At 46.2% G+C, this 21,260-nt stretch overlaps 1 protein-coding gene and 1 pseudogene across 1 annotated transcript; both read right to left on the reverse strand.

Annotated features, from left to right (window-relative positions):
- Nucleotides 1–903: 903 nt before the first annotated feature.
- Nucleotides 904–18,046, reverse strand: CD207 (CD207 molecule). The gene is given in 8 exon segments (XM_032652252.1): nucleotides 904–1,058; nucleotides 3,138–3,286; nucleotides 3,771–3,889; nucleotides 4,556–4,707; nucleotides 5,308–5,670; nucleotides 5,673–5,681; nucleotides 7,031–7,145; nucleotides 18,014–18,046. Coding segments are annotated over 8 exon segments (1,095 nt in total).
- Nucleotides 18,047–20,158: 2,112 nt separating this feature from the next.
- LOC116764459 lies at nucleotides 20,159–20,913 on the reverse strand (annotated as a pseudogene).
- Between the last annotated feature and the right edge of the window lie 347 nt (nucleotides 20,914–21,260).

Below are 21,260 nucleotides of genomic sequence, written 5' to 3' on the forward strand. Positions count from 1 at the left end.
CCCCATGGTGGCCCCTCCAGCCTTTCTCTAACTCAGGGCCCTTCCAACTCAACTTCTCTCTGTTAACTGCCTCAATCCCTGGGTATTTCCAAGTTCAAATTCTTTTCCAGAGAAGTGGTCAGAGAGTCCCATTCATCCCTTCACATCAGAACCAACCAGAGATTCCTGGCCAGCCTTGTTCTTATGGCTTCCTATTTACCCCAGTGGTGAGTGTCTTAGTCAATTCAGGCTGCTATAGCAAAAACATCACAGTCTAAGAGGCTTACACAAGAGAAATTTCTTTCTCATGGTTCTGGAGGCTGGGAAATCCAAGATCAGGATGCTGGCAGACTCAGTCCCTGGTGAGGGCTCTGTTCCTGGTTTGCGGATGGCTGTCTTCCGTTGTAAACTCACAGGATGGAGAGCAGACAGAGAGAGGCAAGCTCTCATGTCTCTTCTTTTAAAAAAAAAAATTTAGTTATTTACTTTGGCTGCACCAGGTCTTAGTTGTGGCCCGTGGCATCTTCGTTGTGGCATGTGGGATCTAGTTCTCTGACCACGGATGGAACCCAAGCCCCCTGCATTGGGAGCATGGAGTCTTACCCACTGGACCACCAGGGAAGTCCCTCATGTCTCTTCTTATAAGAGCACGAATCCCATCGTGAGGGCTCCACCCTGGTGACTTAATTACCTCCTACAGGCCCCATCTCCTAATACCATCCCAGTGGGGATTAGGGTTTTAACATATGAATTGTGAGGGGATGCATTCAGTCAGTGAGGGAGGCATCTCCTGCCCCAAATAATACAAGATGGCCAAACACATGACATCTGACGCTGGGCAGATAATACTCACGGCAGTTTACTAGTCACATACTGTCACAGTCTGGAGGAGGACACTGCATACCATGCAGGGCCACACGGGGGTTACACCCAGGAGCAGAGGGAGCCAGCAAGAGCCGTGAGAGCCCGGCTTTGCAGCAACAAGAGGATGGTGTGTCCCTGGTTCTGCAGGAGGAGGTGATGGGCTTGTTTGAACAGTTTCTGGACTGGCGGGTTAGCGGAACCCAGTAGGTTGAAGACTGGGTGGAGTGCAGCAGGTCCAGTTAAGGGGAATTGGCCAGGTGCGGGGACATATCTGGTGAGAGCTGGGAAACTCAAAGTTAGGCTTTTGAGGCCCTGTAAGCCTCAGAAAATATCATGGCAATAAGTGAAATTTTAGGCCTTACAATGCAAGCCTCTGAATCCGCTGCCCTGGTGACAAGTGCCCACCTCAGGGAAGAAGCTAGAGCGTGGGGCAGGGTCCCATGCTACTCAGCGTGGCAGCCCAGACGTGGTGACTAACACGCCAGGCGTGACAGCAAGATGGAGAGCAGTGTCATGTTTGGACACACAAAGGGATAGCTCCCCAGAGGCAGCCCTGAGGCCACAACTTGTATTTCATTTCTACATCAGCTTGTGCTATGAGCACACAGCCGACACTGGGAAGAAATAACATTCTCCCGTAACTTGCTACTTCGAATTATGAGGAGTGGGAACAACCAAGAATTTCTTAGGGAAGACATAGATGCCTTCCATGCCCACACATCCACCCCTGTGAACTTGCCCGTCTTCACTTCCCTGACGCCCTTGCCCCCTCAGACCTCAGATGTCCCTGGAGCTGGCCTACAAATGCTCCCTTGTGGATGCCATCACTGACTGCCCATCCCTCGTCCATCACCATATTTTAAAAACCCCAACTGCCCCATGTTCCTTCAAGATTCCTCCTAATGCCCCTGACCTAAGCCCCGACCCCTTTGCACCCAGAACACCAGGCTGCTGGTCACAGTCACTGAAGGAAAACGTCCCCTCCCCAGGACCCTATAAAGGACACCTAACTAGGACCCCAAGGAGGGGAGGGCCGCTCTGCTGAGCCCACCCCACACTCACACCGCACCCTTTCTGCTTCCTCTCTGCTCCTCTCCTGTCTGGTGCGGGCCTGGATTCCTGCCTCGGCCCCTGGATGGGGGATTTGGACCCGATGTCTGTGATCACGGTCTCTGTGAAGAGTGGGAAACTTGATGTGTCTCCCCATCAGGAGCAAAGGCAGAGAACAAAAGATGGTCCATGAACATCTGGAAGGAAAGACGACCAGGAGGGTCGTGACACCGCAGACACTGCAGTGCTAGCTCTGTTGCACTTCAATAAAAGCCAGAGATCAGTACTACTCATATTTCATGGCATTTCTGGGGCTGGAACATTCCTACTCTCTGTTATTTTGAACCCCCAACTGTTTCCTGAGGACACCCCAGAACTTCATGTCCAGGAGAGCAGATGTTCTTCCCCGCACATTCACCTGTACCCGCGGGAAGAAAACAACAAAAGAGACTGACCTTTTCCTAGGCAGCATTTTATTCTAATGAAGCTCAGAGGTGCCCTCTTCACTGAAGGCCCCTTCCCCTGCCCTCTGGAGAGAGAGGAGATGCAGAAGAAAGAGGAGGGGAAGCAGAAGGGCTCAGCAGACAGACTGGTCCCAGAGTTTAGCGAGTGAGGGGGAGGGAGAAGCGCATGGACGCTGGTCCAGCTCTAAGGAGACACATTCCCGTGTCAGCCCCAGATCTGAACCAGTCAAGCCCGTCCCAGGGAGGAAGGGTCTCAGACCTCAGAGGATGTGGATGAAGGGGGCCATGGGTACATGGCATGAACAGGGTCACCAAGAGCTGAGCTCTTCCCACTGAGAACACAGCCACCTCAGCAGGCAACTGGGAATTCTGGGGAGTCAACCAGAAAAGCCCTGAGTCTCAGTCTCCAGACAATTGCTTGGGTGGTCGAAGCAACTTTCATGCAGTGAAGACGAGGCTTCTCTGAAGGGATGGGACACCCCAGGGTGCTGCCCCAGATTGCAGGTTCGGATTCACCTCACTGGGTGAATTAGTGAAGTTCTAATCCTCTCCACCCTCAGCTCCCACTTCAACCCAAGATCTCCTTTCCATTTCAGCTGACTCTGTGGGGTCAGAGAACTCCTAGCCAAGGCAGATAGACTCCCGGATGCCTTCAAGCCAATTTCGAAACAAGAAAAATTAAAGTTCAAAATCACCCTGGAGTATGAAGGAGAGAGCCACACTTCCTTGAATTCAACAAGCATTGGAGTTTAAAGTTTGAGCTTGGGGGCCAGTCCTGACATGGTTCTGATGGCATGTAGGGTTGTTTACAGATAAAAAGAAATTCCTTGTCACAGGAGGCATCATTCCGTGACTGCAATGAGGACATCTTTATATCGGCACAGTGTTCGTTGTTCCCAGTGTTGTTGGGCTCACCTGGAATCCAGAACCTATGAAAGGAAAAAAACAAAGAAAAACATATTTCCAATGAATAACTGAGAGATTTCAACTCCAGCTTTGGTGCCGGGTGATAGCATCTCAAGTTTTTCCATGCCTGAGAGGAAGGGGACCAGTGATCTGTCAATCTCTAAGCCTGCAATCACCCCCCAAGTCAGGGCCAAACCAGCCCACGACTCTCAAGGCCCTATAGGAACCCACAGTGCAAAGACCTAAACTTAGAACGAGGTCCCTGCCAAGTCTGGGTGGACGGCCATGCTGCCAAACCCCAGAGGGCACCGAGAGGCCATGAATTTGTCCCCAGTTTTACAGCCAATTAGTGGCAGAGGTCAGCTAGATCTCTGTTCAATGCTCCTGCCGCCCAAGGATGGGGAAGAATCACAAACCCTGTGGTCAGTAGGAACTATCACTCCACTCTTCATGCCCTGGCCCTGGCCCAAGAAAGTCAGTCTGGGAAGGAGGGTTCTCGGGGCTTACTTCACGCTCTGGACCTTGTTGAACAGCAAATCATCCACCCAGTACCAGTACCCCTCACTCCCTGCTTTGCTCAGGCCGATCCAATAGAGAAGTCCGCCTGCAGTCCTGTAGAGAAGCTCCTGCAGAGAGACAGAATGAGCAGAGGTGCTGCCACGACTCCGAGTTGGAGCATCTGTCTCTCTGGGTGCTCTTCACCCATCCTCAGTGACAGCCCCTGAACCCCCAGACACAGGGTTAGGACTCTAGACTCTGACTCCAGAGCCCATGATCTCACCTGCTCTGCTAGCCCACCTCCAGATGAAAGGAGCTCGTTCAATATTCTGCCTCACCAGGTACGGGACTTCTTGGGTTAGACAATGTCATTAATGCTATTCACAAATATTTCTACTTTCTGGGCACATGGAAAGATTGTACTACCCTGCCCTCTTTGAAGCTACAAATACTGCCTCATTTATTTGGCCAATGAAATGTGAGCTGAAGTGATGTCCGTTGCTTCCAGCAGAAGCTTTAAGGGCCAACACACAATGTGCCATGTTCCCTTTTCTCACCTCAGCAATTGTGGAAACATATGTTGAGATGAAATCTCCTTTGACCTAAGCCCTGAGTAACCACAGTGAGCAGAACCCCTTGCTGACCCTCATTGTACATGCAGTGTACAAGTGAGAAGTAATTCTGAAGAATTACCGCTATTTGGGGATTTTTGTCACTGCAGCGTAATCTTGCCCATCCTGCCTGATACAGCTACCAGTACACCCCCTTCCTAGAGCCCACAGGACAGCACTCACCTGTTCACTCTCTGAGGTCACTGAGGTCAAGTGTGAATCCCTGGACAAGCAGAACTGCTGGGCACTGTACCAGGTCCTTGTGACTTGAGAAGAGTAATAGAAGTTCCCCCTGAAGTACTTCCACCCTTGAGAAACCATCTGTAGGATGTCATCTAGAGAACAAGAGTGAAATATGTACTCTGGTGTTCCTGTTTTCTCTGGTGCTGGCTAGGTAGGGATACTTGAGTGGGATCCCAGAGACAGAGTGAATGGGGCTGGGCTCTGGGGGTCTTTGGGTCCTTGTGTAGGAGCTTGGGGACATTCCCTCAGATCCTGAAAGTCTGACTGAGATTTGTAGAGTCTCTGGGCTCAGAGAGGGGAGAGCGAGAGAGGCTGAATCAAGAATCTGTCTCTCCTGTGAGGAGGAGTAATTTTCCATTGGCCATCACAAGTGTCTGAGCCCCTGGGCTCTAGGTAGAGACTAATGGAAAATGGCTGGCTTTGGATCAGGACAAAGAGACTCCCTAATGCCTTCATATTCTATGCCTTGGTGTAGGAACCCTGGCTGGTCCCTAGTGTCTTCTCTCCTGAACAGCCCCTAAGCCCTCCCCAAACCCAGTGCTGAGCCCTCTCTTCTTAACTTTCCAGCCATGGCTGCCCTGCTCCTCTCTCCCTTCCCTTCACACACACCAGCCCAGTGATGTCATGCCTAAGAGTGGCAAGGTCCCACGGGCCACTGGTCAACTGGCAACGTTCTTTTCTGAGTCACTTACTTTGCTGTTGGAACAACTGGCTGACATTCTCCAAACCTCTCTGGAGTCCCCGGACCTTTGCATTTAAAGCACGGGCTTTATCCAAATCTCTTTTTAGCTCCGGGATTTGGGCATTGAACTTATCGACTTCTTCCCAACTACTCATTAGTATCTGCAGCCGTGCATTGGCTTCCTTCACGCTGGTTTCCAACCTCCGGATCTGAGAACGCATACGATCCAGGCTGGCACTCACCATCTGGACCTGAATGCCAGCTGCCGCCACGCCACCTCTATTCCTCTTTATTTCAGAACTCAGGGTGCTGATGTTGTCCACACGACCTTTCAGCAACTGGGCATTGGTCTTGACATCCGATACTGTGCCCAAAACCAAGGATCTGGATATGAGACAGTCAAGAGGTCAGCCAAGGGGATCCCCAGGGACTGGAGTGGGGCTGCTGCCAGGGTAATAAAAGGAAGGGGAGGGAAGGGATGGGCTCAAGCTTCCCAAGGACCCAACCCAAGGAGCAGTTGCCTACCCTCCACTCATTCATAATGTATTCATTCAACAAACACGCGATGGGCACCTTCCGTGCACCAGGAACTCTGGGAGAGGCAGATCATGCAAAGATCGACAAAACACGGGCTCTCTGTTAGAGGCTCTCACGGGTAAGCAGAAGAGGGGGTTAGAATCCAGTTCTAAATTTTCTTTGCATGTTCACGGCGCATTTGGTAAAGGGATGCCTTCAAACACCCCTTTGTCATACTTCCCATGTCCCTCTGGGCCGCACGGCTTATGACTACCCATAAGCCCCTCGTGGCTATGGAAGGGAGAGCCTATGCAGACTTCTAATCTGGAGATGACCTCTTCTCCAGAGAATACAAAAAGGGAGAATTACGAAACCACTTCTTCTCTTCCCTTGTCCCACCCCCTGTCACACTCTGTTCAGGCCACAGGCTTAGGTGCCATAGAGGAAACCAAAAATAAGCCAAGTGGGCTCAAAGCAGAGGAGACCCTGCTCAGACCCTCCAAGTCCAAGACCAAATATGTCCCGAGGCCTTGAAGGGAGAGTGCAGATGTTCCCTCCACCTGCTTTCTGGAGACCTAATGAGAGGCAGAAGAAGCAGAGGCCATGAGGCTTGGCAAAGCCAGAGAGGGAGAAAGGTACATCACACATCCAATGAAGAAGTAGGAAGTCTCCCTTGACATGACCTTTGGGGGAGCAGGAGAGTGAAGAGAAGCGGTCCTGTGGTGGGGGGTGGGCAGTGATCCCTAACCCTAACCCTAACCCTAGCCCTAACCTGTTGGCCAGGTTCTCCATCTAGTCAGTTGGGGCTGAGGATGCAGTTGGGACACCATTCCCTGTGGGGTCAGGAAACATCATGCTCACTGTTGGGGGCCACCCACAAGGCTCTCGATCAAAGGGACATGAAACTCAGAGAGGAAGGAGGGAATGACACAGGATGGAGATGGGCGAACATTTCTTGGGGACAAAAGAGCGTGTCCTAGAGCACAAGCGTGCTGATCCCTGTCGGGAAAATCTCCCCGGAACTGGAAAGGAAGCTGATCTTACGGGGGACGGCGGCGGTGTGGAGGTGGGAGGGGACCCTCTGACTGCACGTGGAAAGAGGGGAAACAAAACAAATGAAAAAGCCAGAGGCAGGAGAGACCACCAGAGAGCGGGGGAGAGAGGGAGCCGACTGGCCGTGGGGAAGGATGGAGCCCAGGTGGAAGCTGAGGACTTACAGAGAATGGCCTGCAGCAGGACGGAGGCGACCGGGACCAGCATCAGGAAGATGACTGCAGCACGGACTGTGAGAAGTCTTCCCAGAACCAGATGGACGCCTCTTGGGAGGAGGCTCTGCAGGAAGAAGAGGAGAGCGTTCGTTGGACCAGCAAACTGTGGGTTTGGGCACAGAGCCCTGAGCAGATTCTGCACCGTAACCCTCCTGGCACAGGTGCCCCCGGCCAGCTCTCTCCCCAAAGTCCTTTTATCTAGAGGAAAAGGGAAGTGACCCCCAGAAGTCATTGTGTTATCCCAAAGTTCCCCATTCCTGGCTTAAGCACCTAGGCTACAGCTCAGTTCTCTCCTCAAGGGCCTGAGCTTTCAGGAAGAGGCCATTTGTCATCTTCTCCAGGGGGTCTATTACATGGGCACTTTAACTACCTTGTCCTCAGGCTAAGCTTTTTCTAAGACGGCTCTCATCCATCTTCCATCCTGCCATCCATTCACCCCACAAATACATATTGAATGCCTTCTAGATACCAGGCACTGTGCTAGGACTGAGACACAAAGCTGAAGAACTCACAGTCCTTGTACTCAAAGGGCTCACCATCTGGTAAGAAAGACAGACCTGAGCAAATAAATTACAATACAGGGTGGTAAGCATAACGATAGAAGAATATGCACAGTTCAAGGGAAGTACAGAGACTGAAGTAATTTTAAGAAGTTCCGGGTAGAGGGATTAGCATATTGGAAAGTATGGAGTGCCTGGCAAATTATAGGTAGTTTGGCACTGTTGGAGTATAGAGTATCAATATATGACCTGAGCAGGGAGGGCTTGGGCTAAGGAGGCACCTGGGGTCAGATCATAAAGATCCTTTTGGGTCGTGTTAAAGAGCTTGAACTCTGGCTTATAGGTGATGTGGAGCCAGTGAAGGACTTTAGGCAGGAGAGAGACAAGGACAGGAACACTGAAGAAAAATCCGTCTGATCGTGGTGAGGGGCAGAGATCAGGGTGTGGGGAGTCTGGAAGCAGGGAGACCAGTAAGCAGACCACTGCAATAAAATATTCTACTTCTGTTTAGGGCATCTTAGATGATAGAATATCCCTCTATAAAATGGGGCTTGGAGATTCAAACTGTAAATGTACGATTTGGCTTCTCCTCTCTGCTTCCTGCATTTGTGAGGGTCTCTGACAATGTGGGAGGCCCAGCAATATCAGACCAGGAGCTGCTCTTTCATTCATGGGAGACGCTCAGGGCAGGGAGGAGCTGATTTGGGGCTCCATGAGGGACTAAGTTTTCTCCTGGGAAGCTTCTGACACTTTGAAGAAATCTGCCACATCTGAGAAACCTGGTATATAACAGATTCTAAACAAATATTTCAACTCTGAGATTCCAGCCTGTGGACTGGAATCTGTCTTCTGGAAGCTACTGCATCTTTCTATGGCCTCCAGCAGTTCTCATTCATTCACATAGTAAAGGCATGAGGCAAGTGTGGTTTTAAACCTTACCCAAAAATGCATAACAACTCTGGCCACAGGACTAGAAACCTGACCGGGCTTCGCTGACCCTGAGCCAGTGGAGCTGGATGACAGGTTGGTGTCAGGGACCAAGGTTGGAGGCTAAATGATCAGGGCCAAGGAGATAGCTACCTTTACTTGCAGAGGCTTCTACTGTTTTGATATTTGAGAGGATCCCAGCTCCCTCTCTGACCAGTTCATTGTGATTACAGACCCATTGCTGCTCCCCTCTCCAGACTGAATAGGCCTCAGACTAGAGCTGTTTCTCTGACTGGTTGAGGGAAACCGGAGAGGACTCCACACCACCCTTTCCAAGTGTTGGGAAGGAAGCTGGATCACAAGGATGGTGTTCCTTTCATCCTGTCTCATTTCCTCCCTACCCACATAACGTCCAGGCCTGCTGTCTGCTCTAAGCTTTGACGTTAGCTAATCCCACAAGCTGAAGGCCTCACTCCTAATTCACTGCCAGTCTCTGAACATTTATAACCACGCCTGTTCTCTTAAAGCCGCTCACCTAGCTGAAGAGCCTTGGTTCTACCAGGGCTCAGAAGGAGTCAGAATGTTCTGTTTCTGGGCTCTCATGCTTGTTACCCAGCCTAATCCCAGGATCACGTCAGCCCTTCTGCTCCTGGTTCCTGGCCTCATATCCACGTCCCAGGGCCTGGGGATGGAGAAGAATCCAAGTTACTTTGGATTCTTGGTAGAAAGTACCACTGGGGTCCTGGTCTCCTCCTGAGGCATTTGAGGGAGAGCAGCTGCCACATAAGACCTTGGAATGTCTGTCCCCTTCCCTCTCTGTTGAAAAGTTGACTTTCCCCAACCTCTGCTGTTATGTAGCATGAGTGATTGGTAGAATGCCCATGTGCCCTCCCAGTGGTCCCAGGAAAGAATCTGGAAGCCTCGCCAAGCTGGGACGGGACTCACTGCATAAGATGGGACTGGGCTTGGGGGGCATTTACTCCAAGTGATGGAAATGGAGGCTTCAGGTAGGCGTTCCGCTGATAGCTGGACAAAAGGCTGATCCAGCATGAGGAAGATAGGCAAGAAGCAACCGCAATCCTCTGGGCCCTCTGGGGTTTCAGAGATGGTTTCTGTAAAAGTCCCGACCATGAGGAGTTTCATTTCCCACTTTGCAGGGAAGACGTGGGTCATGAGCTATTTTCCTCTGGCCATGCTTATCCGCAGGTATTTCCTGAGCAGTCTCCCAGAAAAGACCAAGTGGAAGGTGGGTGCCTCAGCCTCACTTTCCAGACAGGAAGGAGGGCAATTCTCCCAGACATTTAGGAGATCCCCGCTCCTCCAAACAGAGGAGGAACTTTGGGCCAGATCTAGAGTGACCAAAAATCACTGCTGTGATGAGAGAGAGGGAAGTCAGTGCTTATTTTGCTGTTGCCCCACTGCCATGCTCCTGGGGTTCTAAGGCCTCCTCTGGATAAGGATGGAGGAAGGAAACAGTTTGGCCACTCTCCCCTTCTCTGGTTGGGACTCTCCTTATGCTTGGAGGTAGACCATAGGCATAATCAATGGGAGTGGAAAAGAGACCCGGGCTGTTTGAAATGCCCCAGCAGTGCTGAGGGTCATCTCCAAGGAGTGGTGATCTGAGTCCCTCCATCCAAGGCATAGAGGAAACTAAAGTAGACAACAAACCAGGGAGAGGGGTTGGAGGAGGCTGGGAGGAATGGAGGGGAGGGGAGAATGAGATGAGAAAGGAGACAGTTACGACAGCTGGTCAGACTGATTCATAGGGGACTCCTGTATATAATGTGATGTGGTATTTGACCAGCAGAGCCCAGATAACCAAAGGATTCCATGCCCCCCTCTGGATGTGTGCTCTGGGAACAGGGGATAGGGCAGAGAAACCAAGAAGAAAGAAATGGTAGGTGGGGCCCTTCATCCATCCTTTCCTCTAGAATGCCTGCTCTGTACCAGCTGCAAAGAGAAAGAAAACCATGGACCCTGCCCTCAGAAACAGTGCTTCTCTTGGGAAAACACGGCATCCATCATCCCAGGGAGAAGGGAAGACTTTCCCAAGACCACAGAGGGCCTCCTCAGCTCTCCCTTGACCCTGGGAATGGTTCCTCTTTTTTAGAACATTGTGTGAGGGCAATGTTTCTCTGGCACAGTGACAATGGGCTAGACCTCAGTGAACAGGCAGTTACGTCAGGTGCAATCATAAATAATGTGGTATGGATATGGGGGAGCCTCCTGGCTGCATGGAAGGATCACTGTGTGCCAGGTAGAGGAGGCTGCTCTGAACTATCCGGGTCAGAGAGCCCTTGCCTGTGTCCTTAGTGAGAGGGCAAATTCACGGCAGGAAAGTAACACAGGGCTCTTGGGAAAAGTATGCATAGTTTCCTTTTGTATCTTTTATTTCTTTATTAATGATATTCATTACAGAAAAAAATCCAGGTGAGTGAAAAGAAAAAAAAAACTATCTACCATACAGAAAAAAAAAGCTGTACACACAGTTCATTCTTCCTATCTACATGTACGTATATATGTATTTACGTCTATATCCAAAGCTATACCTAACTATAACTGTGTATATATTTATATAAGTATTGAATGGGACAACTCCTGTGTCTTTTCCCCAGCATCATTCCCATCTCCATTTGTGATACGAAGAGTCCTCCTCCTTTGGGAAACTACGCCCCCTCCTCACCCCCCACTTTGCTTGGCTCAGAGCCAGTGTCCACAGGTTGGGTTTTTAACACAACCCATTACTCTGACATTGAGTCTTCTGCCTCCTGCTTCCACTTTTAAGGCCTCTTACATTGGGCCCACCCAGATAATCCAGGATAGTTTCTGTATCTTAAAGCCAGCTTATTTATTTATTTAGCTGTGTCACAAGGCTTGTGGGATCTCAGTTCTCTGACCTGGGACTGAACCCACACCCTCGGCAGTGAAAGCACCAAGTCCTAACCACTGGATCATCAGGGAATTCTTAAAGCCAGCTTACTAGCAGCCTTAATTCCACTTTGCCATGTAACTTAATGTACTTCCAGGTTCTGGGATTACGATGTGGACATCTTTGTGGCCATTATTGTACCTACCACACTTCCTCACCGTATTAAGTTAGGGTAACCTTAGTAGAAATTTTGGTATATATCCCTGAAGTTTGAGAGATAAACAGTCTGGTACTTGACACATGAATGAAAGGTCTAAGGCCTTCAGTAGGTGATAATAAATAAATAGTAGGATGGGACTTCCCTGGTGGCACAGTGGTTGAGAGTCCGCCTGCCAATGCAGGGGACATGGGTTCAATCCCTGGTCTGGTAAGATCCTACATGCCTCGGAACAACTGAGCCTGAACGCCCCAACTACTGAGCCCACACGCTGCAACTACTGAAGCTGGCATGCTCTAGGGCCCACATGCCGCAGCCACTGAGCCTGTGTGCTGCAACTGCTGAGGCCCACGTGCCTAGAGCCCATGTTCTACAACAGGAGAGGCCACCGCAGTGAGAAGCCCATGCACCGTAATGAAGAGTGGCCCCCGCTCGCTGCAACTAGACAAGGCCTACAAGCAGCAACGAAGACCCAATGCAGCCAGAAGTTTTTTTATAAAATTAAAAAAAAAATAAATAGTAGGATAAACAAACTGTGTTACTTCTAAACAATGGAATATTATTCAACACTAAAAAGAAATGAGCTATAATGGTACTGAAAGAAAAACAGATATATAGGTCAGTGAAACAGAATTGAGAGCCCAGAAATAAACCCACACATATATGGGCAATTAATTTATACAGACAAGCAAAGAACATACAAGAGAAAGAATAGTCTCTTCAATAAATGATGTTGGGGAAACTGGACAGCCACATGCAAAAAAAAATGAAACTAGACCACTATCTCACACTATACATAAAACTCAACCCAAAGTGGATTAAAGACTTGAATGTAAGCCATAAAACTCCTAGAAGAAAACATAGGCAGTACACTCTTTTTGACATCAGTCTTAGCAATATCTTTCTGGATATGTCTCCTCAGGCAAGGGAAACAAAAGCAAAAATAAGCAAATGGAACTACATCAAACTAAAAATCTTCTGCACAGCAAAGGAAACCATCAACAAAATGAAAAGACAACCAACCATCTGCAAATGATATATCTGATACGGGGTTAATATCCAAAAAACATAGAGAACTTATACAACTCAACACCAATAACAAAATCAACTTGGTTAAAAAAAATGTGTAGAGAGCTTCCCTGGTGGCGCAGTGGTTGAGAGTCCGCCTGCCGATGCAGGGGACGTGGGTTCGTGCCCCAGTCTGGGAAGATCCCACATGCCGCGGAGCGGCTGGGCCCGTGAGCCATGGCTGCTGAGCCTGCGCATCCGGAGCCTGTGCTCCGCAGCGGGAGAGGCCACAACAGTGAGAGGCCCGTGTACCGCAAAAAATAAAAATAAAAAATAAAGAGTTCTCAAATCTTTTCATAAAAATAAATTTGTCCTGGCTACATGTAAAGAATGAAATTAGAACATTCTCTAACACCATATACAAAAATGAACTCAAAATGGAGTGAAGACCTAAATGTAAGGCCGGGTACTATAAAACTCCTAGAGGAAAACACAGGCAAAATACTCTTTGACATAAATTGCAGCAATTTTTTTTTAGATCCGTCTCCTAGAGTAATGAAGTAAAAGCAAAAATAGACAAATGGAACCTAATCAAACTTAAAAGCTTTTGCACAGCAAAGGAAACCATAAACAAAATGAAAAGACAACCTATGGAATGGGAGAAAATATTTGCATATGATGTGACCAACAGGGATTAATTTCCAAAATACAAAAATGCCTCATACAGCTCAATATCAAAAAAACAAACAACCCAATCAAAAAATGGGCAGAAGACCTAAACAGACATTTCTCCAGAGAAGACATAACAAAATGGTCAACAGGCACATAAAAAGATGTTCAACATCACTAATTATTAGAGAAATGCAAATCAAAACTACGAAGAGGTACCACCTTACACCGGTCAGAATGGCCATTGTTAAAAAGTCTACAAATAACAAATGTTGGAGAGGGTGTGGAGAAAAGGGGACCATCCTACACTGTTCGTGGGAATGTAAACTGGTGCAGCCACTGTGGAGAACAGTATGGAGGTTCCTTAAAAAACTAAAAATACAGTTACCATACGATCCAGCAATTCCACTCCTGGGCATATACCCGGAAAAGATGAAAACTCTAATTCAAAAAGATACATGCACCTCAATATTCATAGAAGCACTATTTACAGTAGCCAAGACATGGAAGTAACCTAAATGTACATTGACAGATGAATGGATAAAGAAGATGTGGTATATTTATATGTACACATATATATGCATACACACACACGTATATATACACACTGGAATACTAGCCATAAAAAAGAATGAAATAATGCCATTTGCAGCAACATGGATGGACCTAGAGATTATCACACTAAGCAGTCAGACAAAGACAAATATCATATGATATCGTTTACATGTGGAATCTAAAATTATGATATAAATGAACTTATTTACAAAACAAAAATTTCAGTCTGGGGCTTCCCTGGTGGCACAGTGGTTGAGAGTCTGCCTGCCGATTCAGGGGACACGGGTTCGTGCCCCGGTCCAGGAAGATCCCACATGCCGCGGAGCGGCTGGGCCCGTGAGCCATGGCCGCTGAGCCTGCGCGTCCGGAGCCTGTGCTCCGCAACGGGAGAGGCCACAACAGTGAGAGGCCTGCGTACTGCAAAAAAAAAAAAATTTCTGTCTGTTATTTTCACAGACATAGAAAACAAATTTACGGTTACCAAAGGGGGAAGGTGGGGGAGGGATAAATTAGGAGCTTGGGATTAACAGACACATACTACTATAAAAGAGACAAACAACAAGGACCTAGTATATAGTACAAGGAATTATGTTCAATATCTTGTAATAACCTATAATGGAAAAGAATCTGCAAAAGAATATATATCTCTTTGCTGTATACTTGAAACTAATACACATTGTAAATCAACTGTACTTCAATAAAAATTTTTTTTAATAAAATCAATTTATCCTTGGATTCAAAAAATAAAAAGAAATGAGCCATCAAGCCATGAAAGGACAGGGAGGAAACTTAAACGTGTATCATTAAGTGAAAGAAGCCAATCTGAAAAGGCTACATACTGTATGGTTCCAATTCTATGGTATTCTGGAAAAGACAAAACTATGGATACAGTAAAAAGATCAGTGGTTGCCAGGGGTTATGGGGGAGGGAGGGATGAATAGGTGAAGCACAGGATTTTTAGGGCAGTGAAACTACTCTGTGTGATACAGTAATAGTGGATACATGTCATTACACATTTGTCAAAACCCATAAAATGTACGACAACAGGAGCTCACACTAATGTGAACTATGGGCTTTGAGTGATAACGATGTGTCGAGCAGGCTCATCGATTGTAACAAATGCACCACTCCGGTGGGGTGTGTTGAGAGTGGAACAGGCTGGGGGCGCCCTCTAGAGGCAGGGAGTATGTGAGAACGCTCCATACTTTCTGCTCAATTTTGCTGTAAGCCTAAAACTGCTCTAAAAAATAATCTATTTTAAAAGAAAGGGAGGGACTTCCCTGGTGGCACACTGGTTAAGAATCCATCTGCCAATGCAGGGGACATGGGTTCGAGCCCTGGTGCATGAAGATACCAAATGCCGCAGAGCAACTAAGCCCGTGGGCCATAACTACTGAGCCTGTGCTCTAGAGCCCACACCGCAACTACTGAACCCCGCGCGCTCTAGGGCCCACGTGCCACAACTACTGAGCCCGCATGTGCAACTACTGAAACCCATGCGCCTAGAGCCCATGCTCTGCAACGAGAAGAACCAGCAATGAGAAGCCCAAACACTGCAACAAGGAGTAGCACCCGCTCGCTGCAACTAGAGAAAGCCTATGTGCAGCAACGAAGACCCAATGCAACCAAAAATAAATAAAATTTTTTTAAAAAAAGAAGAAGTGGAGAAAATCTAAGGCAAGAAGCTTTAGCTAACTACTGCGTTGGGACAGCAGAGTGGGGAAGAAAAGCAAAATATAAAGATGAAATCTCTTCCAGAGTTTGATGGGGAAAAACTGTGTGTCAATGGACCAGACCTACCTCCGTTCCCTTCCACCCCCGCCCCCTGCCCTGCACCCTCTCCCTGTAGGAAACTCTTCTTAATTGATTGAGAGGGACTGAGCCAATATGGACCACCTGGATGAGTGTGGGGCAGGACCACAGAAAGCAGGCGCTGAGGTCAGGCCATAAGCAGACAGCCTGTGCAAGAGGAAGGCCATTGAGAGACCTGGGCAATGCAGGTCTCCTGAAACCCCCCCAAATACATGTCAAGGAAAATGAATTGACATTTACAATATGCTGCATCCAGAAGCATGCATACCAGATTTCAACTGTTCCCATCAAGGAAGACCTTTCTGACACCTGTAGCAAGCTACAATTTAGGAGTGGGGTGGGTAGAATGAAGAAGAGAGAAAGGAAGGGAACAAGATAAAAGCCAAGCCCTCCCCGCAACATCTCATACTGGGGAAGGGGAGAAACTCAAATCTGATGGGCATTTGCCCTTTTGTGACTTTTTGACTCGATTTTTTGATTATATTAATGTGACTAGAAAAGCTATAACACCTGCCTGAGGTTCCATCCAGGGTGAAAAAGAACAAGAAACGAAAGCAAGTTTGAAGGGCAATCATAAAGTTACTGTCTAACTAGTCCCACTCATTCAGTAAACCACTTACTGTAGGCTAGTTAACCGTTAGAAGTCCCCAGAGCTCTAGAGACCACAGATCCAACATGGGGCAAGAATCACCACCTACGCCCCCAGGCTTTCTTCTCAGGCTCATCCAAAACTTGGCTGCATAAACAACAAGGACCTACTGTATAGTGCAGGGAACTATATTCAGTATCTTGTAATGACTTATATTGAAAAGAAGCTGAAAAATATCTATATATGTATAACTGAATCACCTTGCTGTACACCTGAAACTAACACAACATTGTGAATCAATAAAAAAAGAATATATGACAACTGTAAAAAAAATAAAATACATATGGTTTGGATGTGATTCACCATGCTAAATATACTGATTACATAAATTATTGTTGACTATTTTCTTTCCCATAAAAAAGTCTATATTATTACTTCTAATGGAGCCCTAGTATTCTATCGTATTATATAGCTATAACAATTTATGTAACCAATTCTTTATTAGTAAACAATTAGGATGCTTTCAGTTCCTCATCACTATAAACAACCTCACAATGAATATCTTTCAGTAATATCTCTGTGTTGTATCCATGATTATTTCCTTAGGATAAATTCCTATAAGCATACTTGCTGGACCAAAACATGTATTTTTTTTTAAAAAAATAGATTTTGTGATAAGTTTGGACAATTATGCTCTAGAAAGGTTTGTATATAATAGAACAAATCATTTCTCCTGGACCCTCGTCAACAGTGGGATGTACCACTGTTGTACCCATATTATAGCCAATTTTTATATTGCATTTTCTTGATAGCTAGTGAGATTACTGAAGACTTCACATGTTTTCTCTGACGTGTGTTATTGTCCTTTGTGGATGGAGTTTATTATTATGATTGTCTTCATTTGTAAGCATGCTTGAAATATTAAGCATATTAAACCATTGTCATGTGCTAAGAAAACACACAAAAAGACTTAGCTACGATGGAGAGCCGCCAGTTACGGCCATGAACAGAGAAAGGACAAGAGGTGAAAATGGGTGCAGCCTCAGCCTTTGTGTGGAAAGGATGTCATGGGACACGCAGAAGAGAATCCCCAGAATTGAAACTGTCCCCTTCACCACACTGGTTAGGAGTTACCACTAGTTAACTAGATACTAGTTAGCACTAGTTAACTAGTCAGCAAAGAGGAACTGAAGAACTGAGACAATGACAGCAGCATAACCATGGCACATATTTTATAATTCATTCATCCATATTTCCCACTGCTCCTGTCCAGGGACCTCTCCCAGAGAACTGGGGGGATGTGGAATGAGAGCTGACCTTTCACTTCCATGCATAATGCATAAATAACTTGTATAATAATCATTTAGTCCTTGACCTCATAGATTCTGCTTGGCCATTGGAGTCAAGTTCCCAGTGCCCAGAGTAAGTAAAACCCAGCAAGTGTCCAGTTCTGTCTTAATGGGACTTTTTTGTGCTGCATGTACTACTCAAACCTGTGCCCAAACCCACAGAAAAGAACAGGACCTCCAAAAACCCAAAATCCCGTGACAATATCTCCAATACCACAAGGGGGCATTTGTCCTCCACGAACTAAAATCATTAAGCCAAGAAATTATAAAATCCCAACATATGTCCACGTTCTGATGAATCATAACTCCGTTCACTTTATACACCGAGGATGTGGATGGTTCTCTCCAACTTGCTTTTTCAACCTTAACTACAGGTGTCTTTTCCAAACAATTCCACTTTGCTCTTTTCAGAAAGTAAATGAGATAACTGCTCTCACCTGCAGTCGTTCGCTTTTAGTTTCTTTTCCCATCTTGCTAATGTTCCAAACTTCTTTCCCCCACTAAGCTCTCCAGCTGGCCCTTTAGCTGGGTCAGTCTCCCTAATAGAACTTTAAACTTTCATTTGCCTCCTGCTGGCTCTCTAGAGATGTCCCTGCAGCTGCTGCTTTGATCTAGACACTTACAATGAGTGTCTTCCATCATATTTCAAATGGGAATATCCCCAGAGAAGTGGATGGTCTTGTCTCTCATGCATCCACTCAAGCATCCATTTATCCATCCAGTGTAATTTATCAAGTGCCCTCTGTGTGCCAAGCTCCGTGCTGGATGCTGAGAACTCAGCCTTGAACAGAAGGACCATGGTTCCTGCCCTGTAGGGGAGTGCAATTCTCTCTGGATAATTCTTGGCATCTTGCACGTAAGAAAAATAAAATATATCCCTGATTAAGCCTAAAGCAGCAACAAAAGAAAGATATAGTTTGAAATGGTGTAATACATGACATTTTTCCAAGCTGCCTTTATTTAAAACATAGTACAGAGATATAGGAACATGTTTTCATTTCCTGCAAATAGATCTGTTTCTCATAATATATCTGACTCTTAACTACAGGAGAATTACGTGCTCACACTGCCCTTGCCCAGAGCTCCCTTCCCTGGGAAGGCGTGGAGGAGAAGGAGAGCTACGTGTCTAAGACCTATTGCGGTGGTCCTCACCCTCAGAGCATGTTTGTAAAGATGCAGCACCCTACCCCCAGAGATTCTGACGTAATTGGTATGGGTTGGGGCTCAGGCATCAGTATCTTTGTTAATTCTTGAGGTGAGTCACATGCATCCAGGTTTGAAAACCACCCATCCAGTGGACACCCATGAGTCCTGGGATGGCATTCTGGCTCTGCCACACCCCAGTTGGGTGGGTGATCAGGGGACCCCTCCATCGCCTATGCCAGTTCAAGTCAAGTAAGATAACGCTATGCGGAAACATCTTGCTAAGTCCCACATAACAAGAGTTGCCCAGGCTGAAATACTGTATGTTATCACTTATATGTGGAATCTAAAAAATGCAACCAACTAGGGAATATGACAAGAAAGAAGCAGACTCACAGATATAGAGAACAAACTAGTGGTTACCAGTGGGGAGAGGGGAGAGGCAATACAGGGGTAGGAGCTTAAGAGGGACAAACTGTTAGGTATAAAATAAGCTACAAGGATATATTGTACATCTGGGGGATATAGACGATAATTTATAATAACTATAAATGGAGTATAACCTTTAAATATCGTGAATCATAATTTATATTACATTGTAGAGCAACTTACTTCGATAAAAACATGAAAGAAAGAAGAAAGAAAGAAAGAAAGAAAGAAAGAAAGAAAGAAAGAAAGAAAGAAAGAAAGAAAGAAAAAGAAAGAAAGAAAGAAGGAAGGGAAATAGACTTAAAAAACAAAGAGTTGCCCAGTCTAGATGCTTGGGTGTTTTTGTTCGTTTGTTTGTTCTTTTAAAGAGACAGACTTTAAGGATTTTTACATTGAAGAATTCAAAAGGTGGTACATTTCTGGAACATACTGATCTGTATTTAAAAGGAACCATTGACAAAGATTCACCAGAAATAATCAGAACAAGCAGGAAAATACAGTTAATACTACTGAAACCTACTAAAATAACTCCAGGACATCTGGTTTATCTGACATAATGATACCTCTAAGTGCTGTCACTGATATGAAACTGACTGCTTCTTACTTTTCTAAACACATAGTGGTCTAAGTAACAATATTCAATCACTTCTTTCCTGAATATACAAAAATTAAAATACCGACTAAAAAACTAATATATTCTTTTCTTTAAATGTTTCTTACAGATACAATTTCAATATTTTCATTCAATAGTGGTGTGGTTTAAGAGATTTTTCATTCACGCGTCAAACAACAATCCACCCAAAGGGAACTGAGCCTATAGACTAGGCTCAGAGCAAATAAAGAGTTCTGGAATGCAACAACTGACATTGCTAAAATACAAAACAGATAAAATTCTTAGAAAGTACATGCAACAAGCTCTACTAAGCAGCTGGCCACAGACCTAGAACATTTGACAACTTTACTGGTGATTTCAATGGGACTCCAGATGTTTCCAAACTTGACCTCTCATCTTAGGCTTCGTATTTTGCTTTTCCAGTTTCTCTAATGACAAAAACATGATTCAAATCCCTGAAGTATTCATTATAGTCAAGAGCATATCCTACAACAAACTTGTCTGGAATTTCAAATCCAACAAAGTCAGCCTATATCCGACACTTCGAGGGGTCCTTTTCACCAGCAAGTTTGCAACCTTGACCATCTTTGGATTACGCTGCTTGACCAAGGAAAGCAAGGTTTGCATTGTTTTGCCAGTGTCAGTTATATCTTCAACAATCAAGACATCTTTTCCAGTGAAAGTTAAGAGATCATCTCCACCAATTACTTTTATGTTGGCTGGTCATTACAGTAGCTTTTCAGTCTGATAAAGTCTACAGTCATAGGAATGGATCTATCACTATTTCTGTTCAGGACTTTGATGTAATCCAGCAGGTCAACAAGGAATTTATAGCCCCCCTTGAGCACACAGAGGGCCACGATGTGATGTCCTCCCATTTCCTTCATCACATCTCAAGCAAGCCATTCAGTCCTGTCCATAATTAGTCCATGAGGAATAAACACCTTTTCCAAACCCTCAGCATAATGATTAGGTATACAAAATGAATCTAGGTCATAACCTGGTTCATTATCACTAACCTCAAATCCAAATAGTTCCTCTCATCTAACAGTAGGAAAAAAAAAAATCACCAAAAAAAGCTAAGTGATTCCTTAAAAGCCCAAACTTCTAGAAGTCTGAGATTGTTATAATCAACCCATGAGGTGCCTTCATAGAGATGCTCTAAGGCTGTTTGTGTAGGACCGCGTATTGGTCATCTTGGTATGTCCAGTCCCAAGACACTGGGGCTGTGGGTCGCCACAACGGAGCTGGCTGGCGTGCTGGAGTGCAGGCTGATTGTTGAATGAAAATGTCTGGCAGCATTGGTCCAGAGTTAAGAGTCTTGAACCAGAAATGGAAAAGAGAAGTGAGCCACCTTGTGGCCAAAAAACAAACCTCAAGACTCGGTAGCCTAAGTGCCCTAGGGTTGCAAGTGTGTGCACGGGGCCTTGAGTGGCCTACCGCCTGTCGGTCACGCACATGGAACACAGAACACGTGCCCAGAAAATCAAAAACACGCC

The sequence above is a fragment of the Phocoena sinus genome, chromosome 13 (assembly GCF_008692025.1).
Source record: "Phocoena sinus isolate mPhoSin1 chromosome 13, mPhoSin1.pri, whole genome shotgun sequence".
Taxonomy (NCBI): Eukaryota; Metazoa; Chordata; class Mammalia; order Artiodactyla; family Phocoenidae; genus Phocoena; species Phocoena sinus.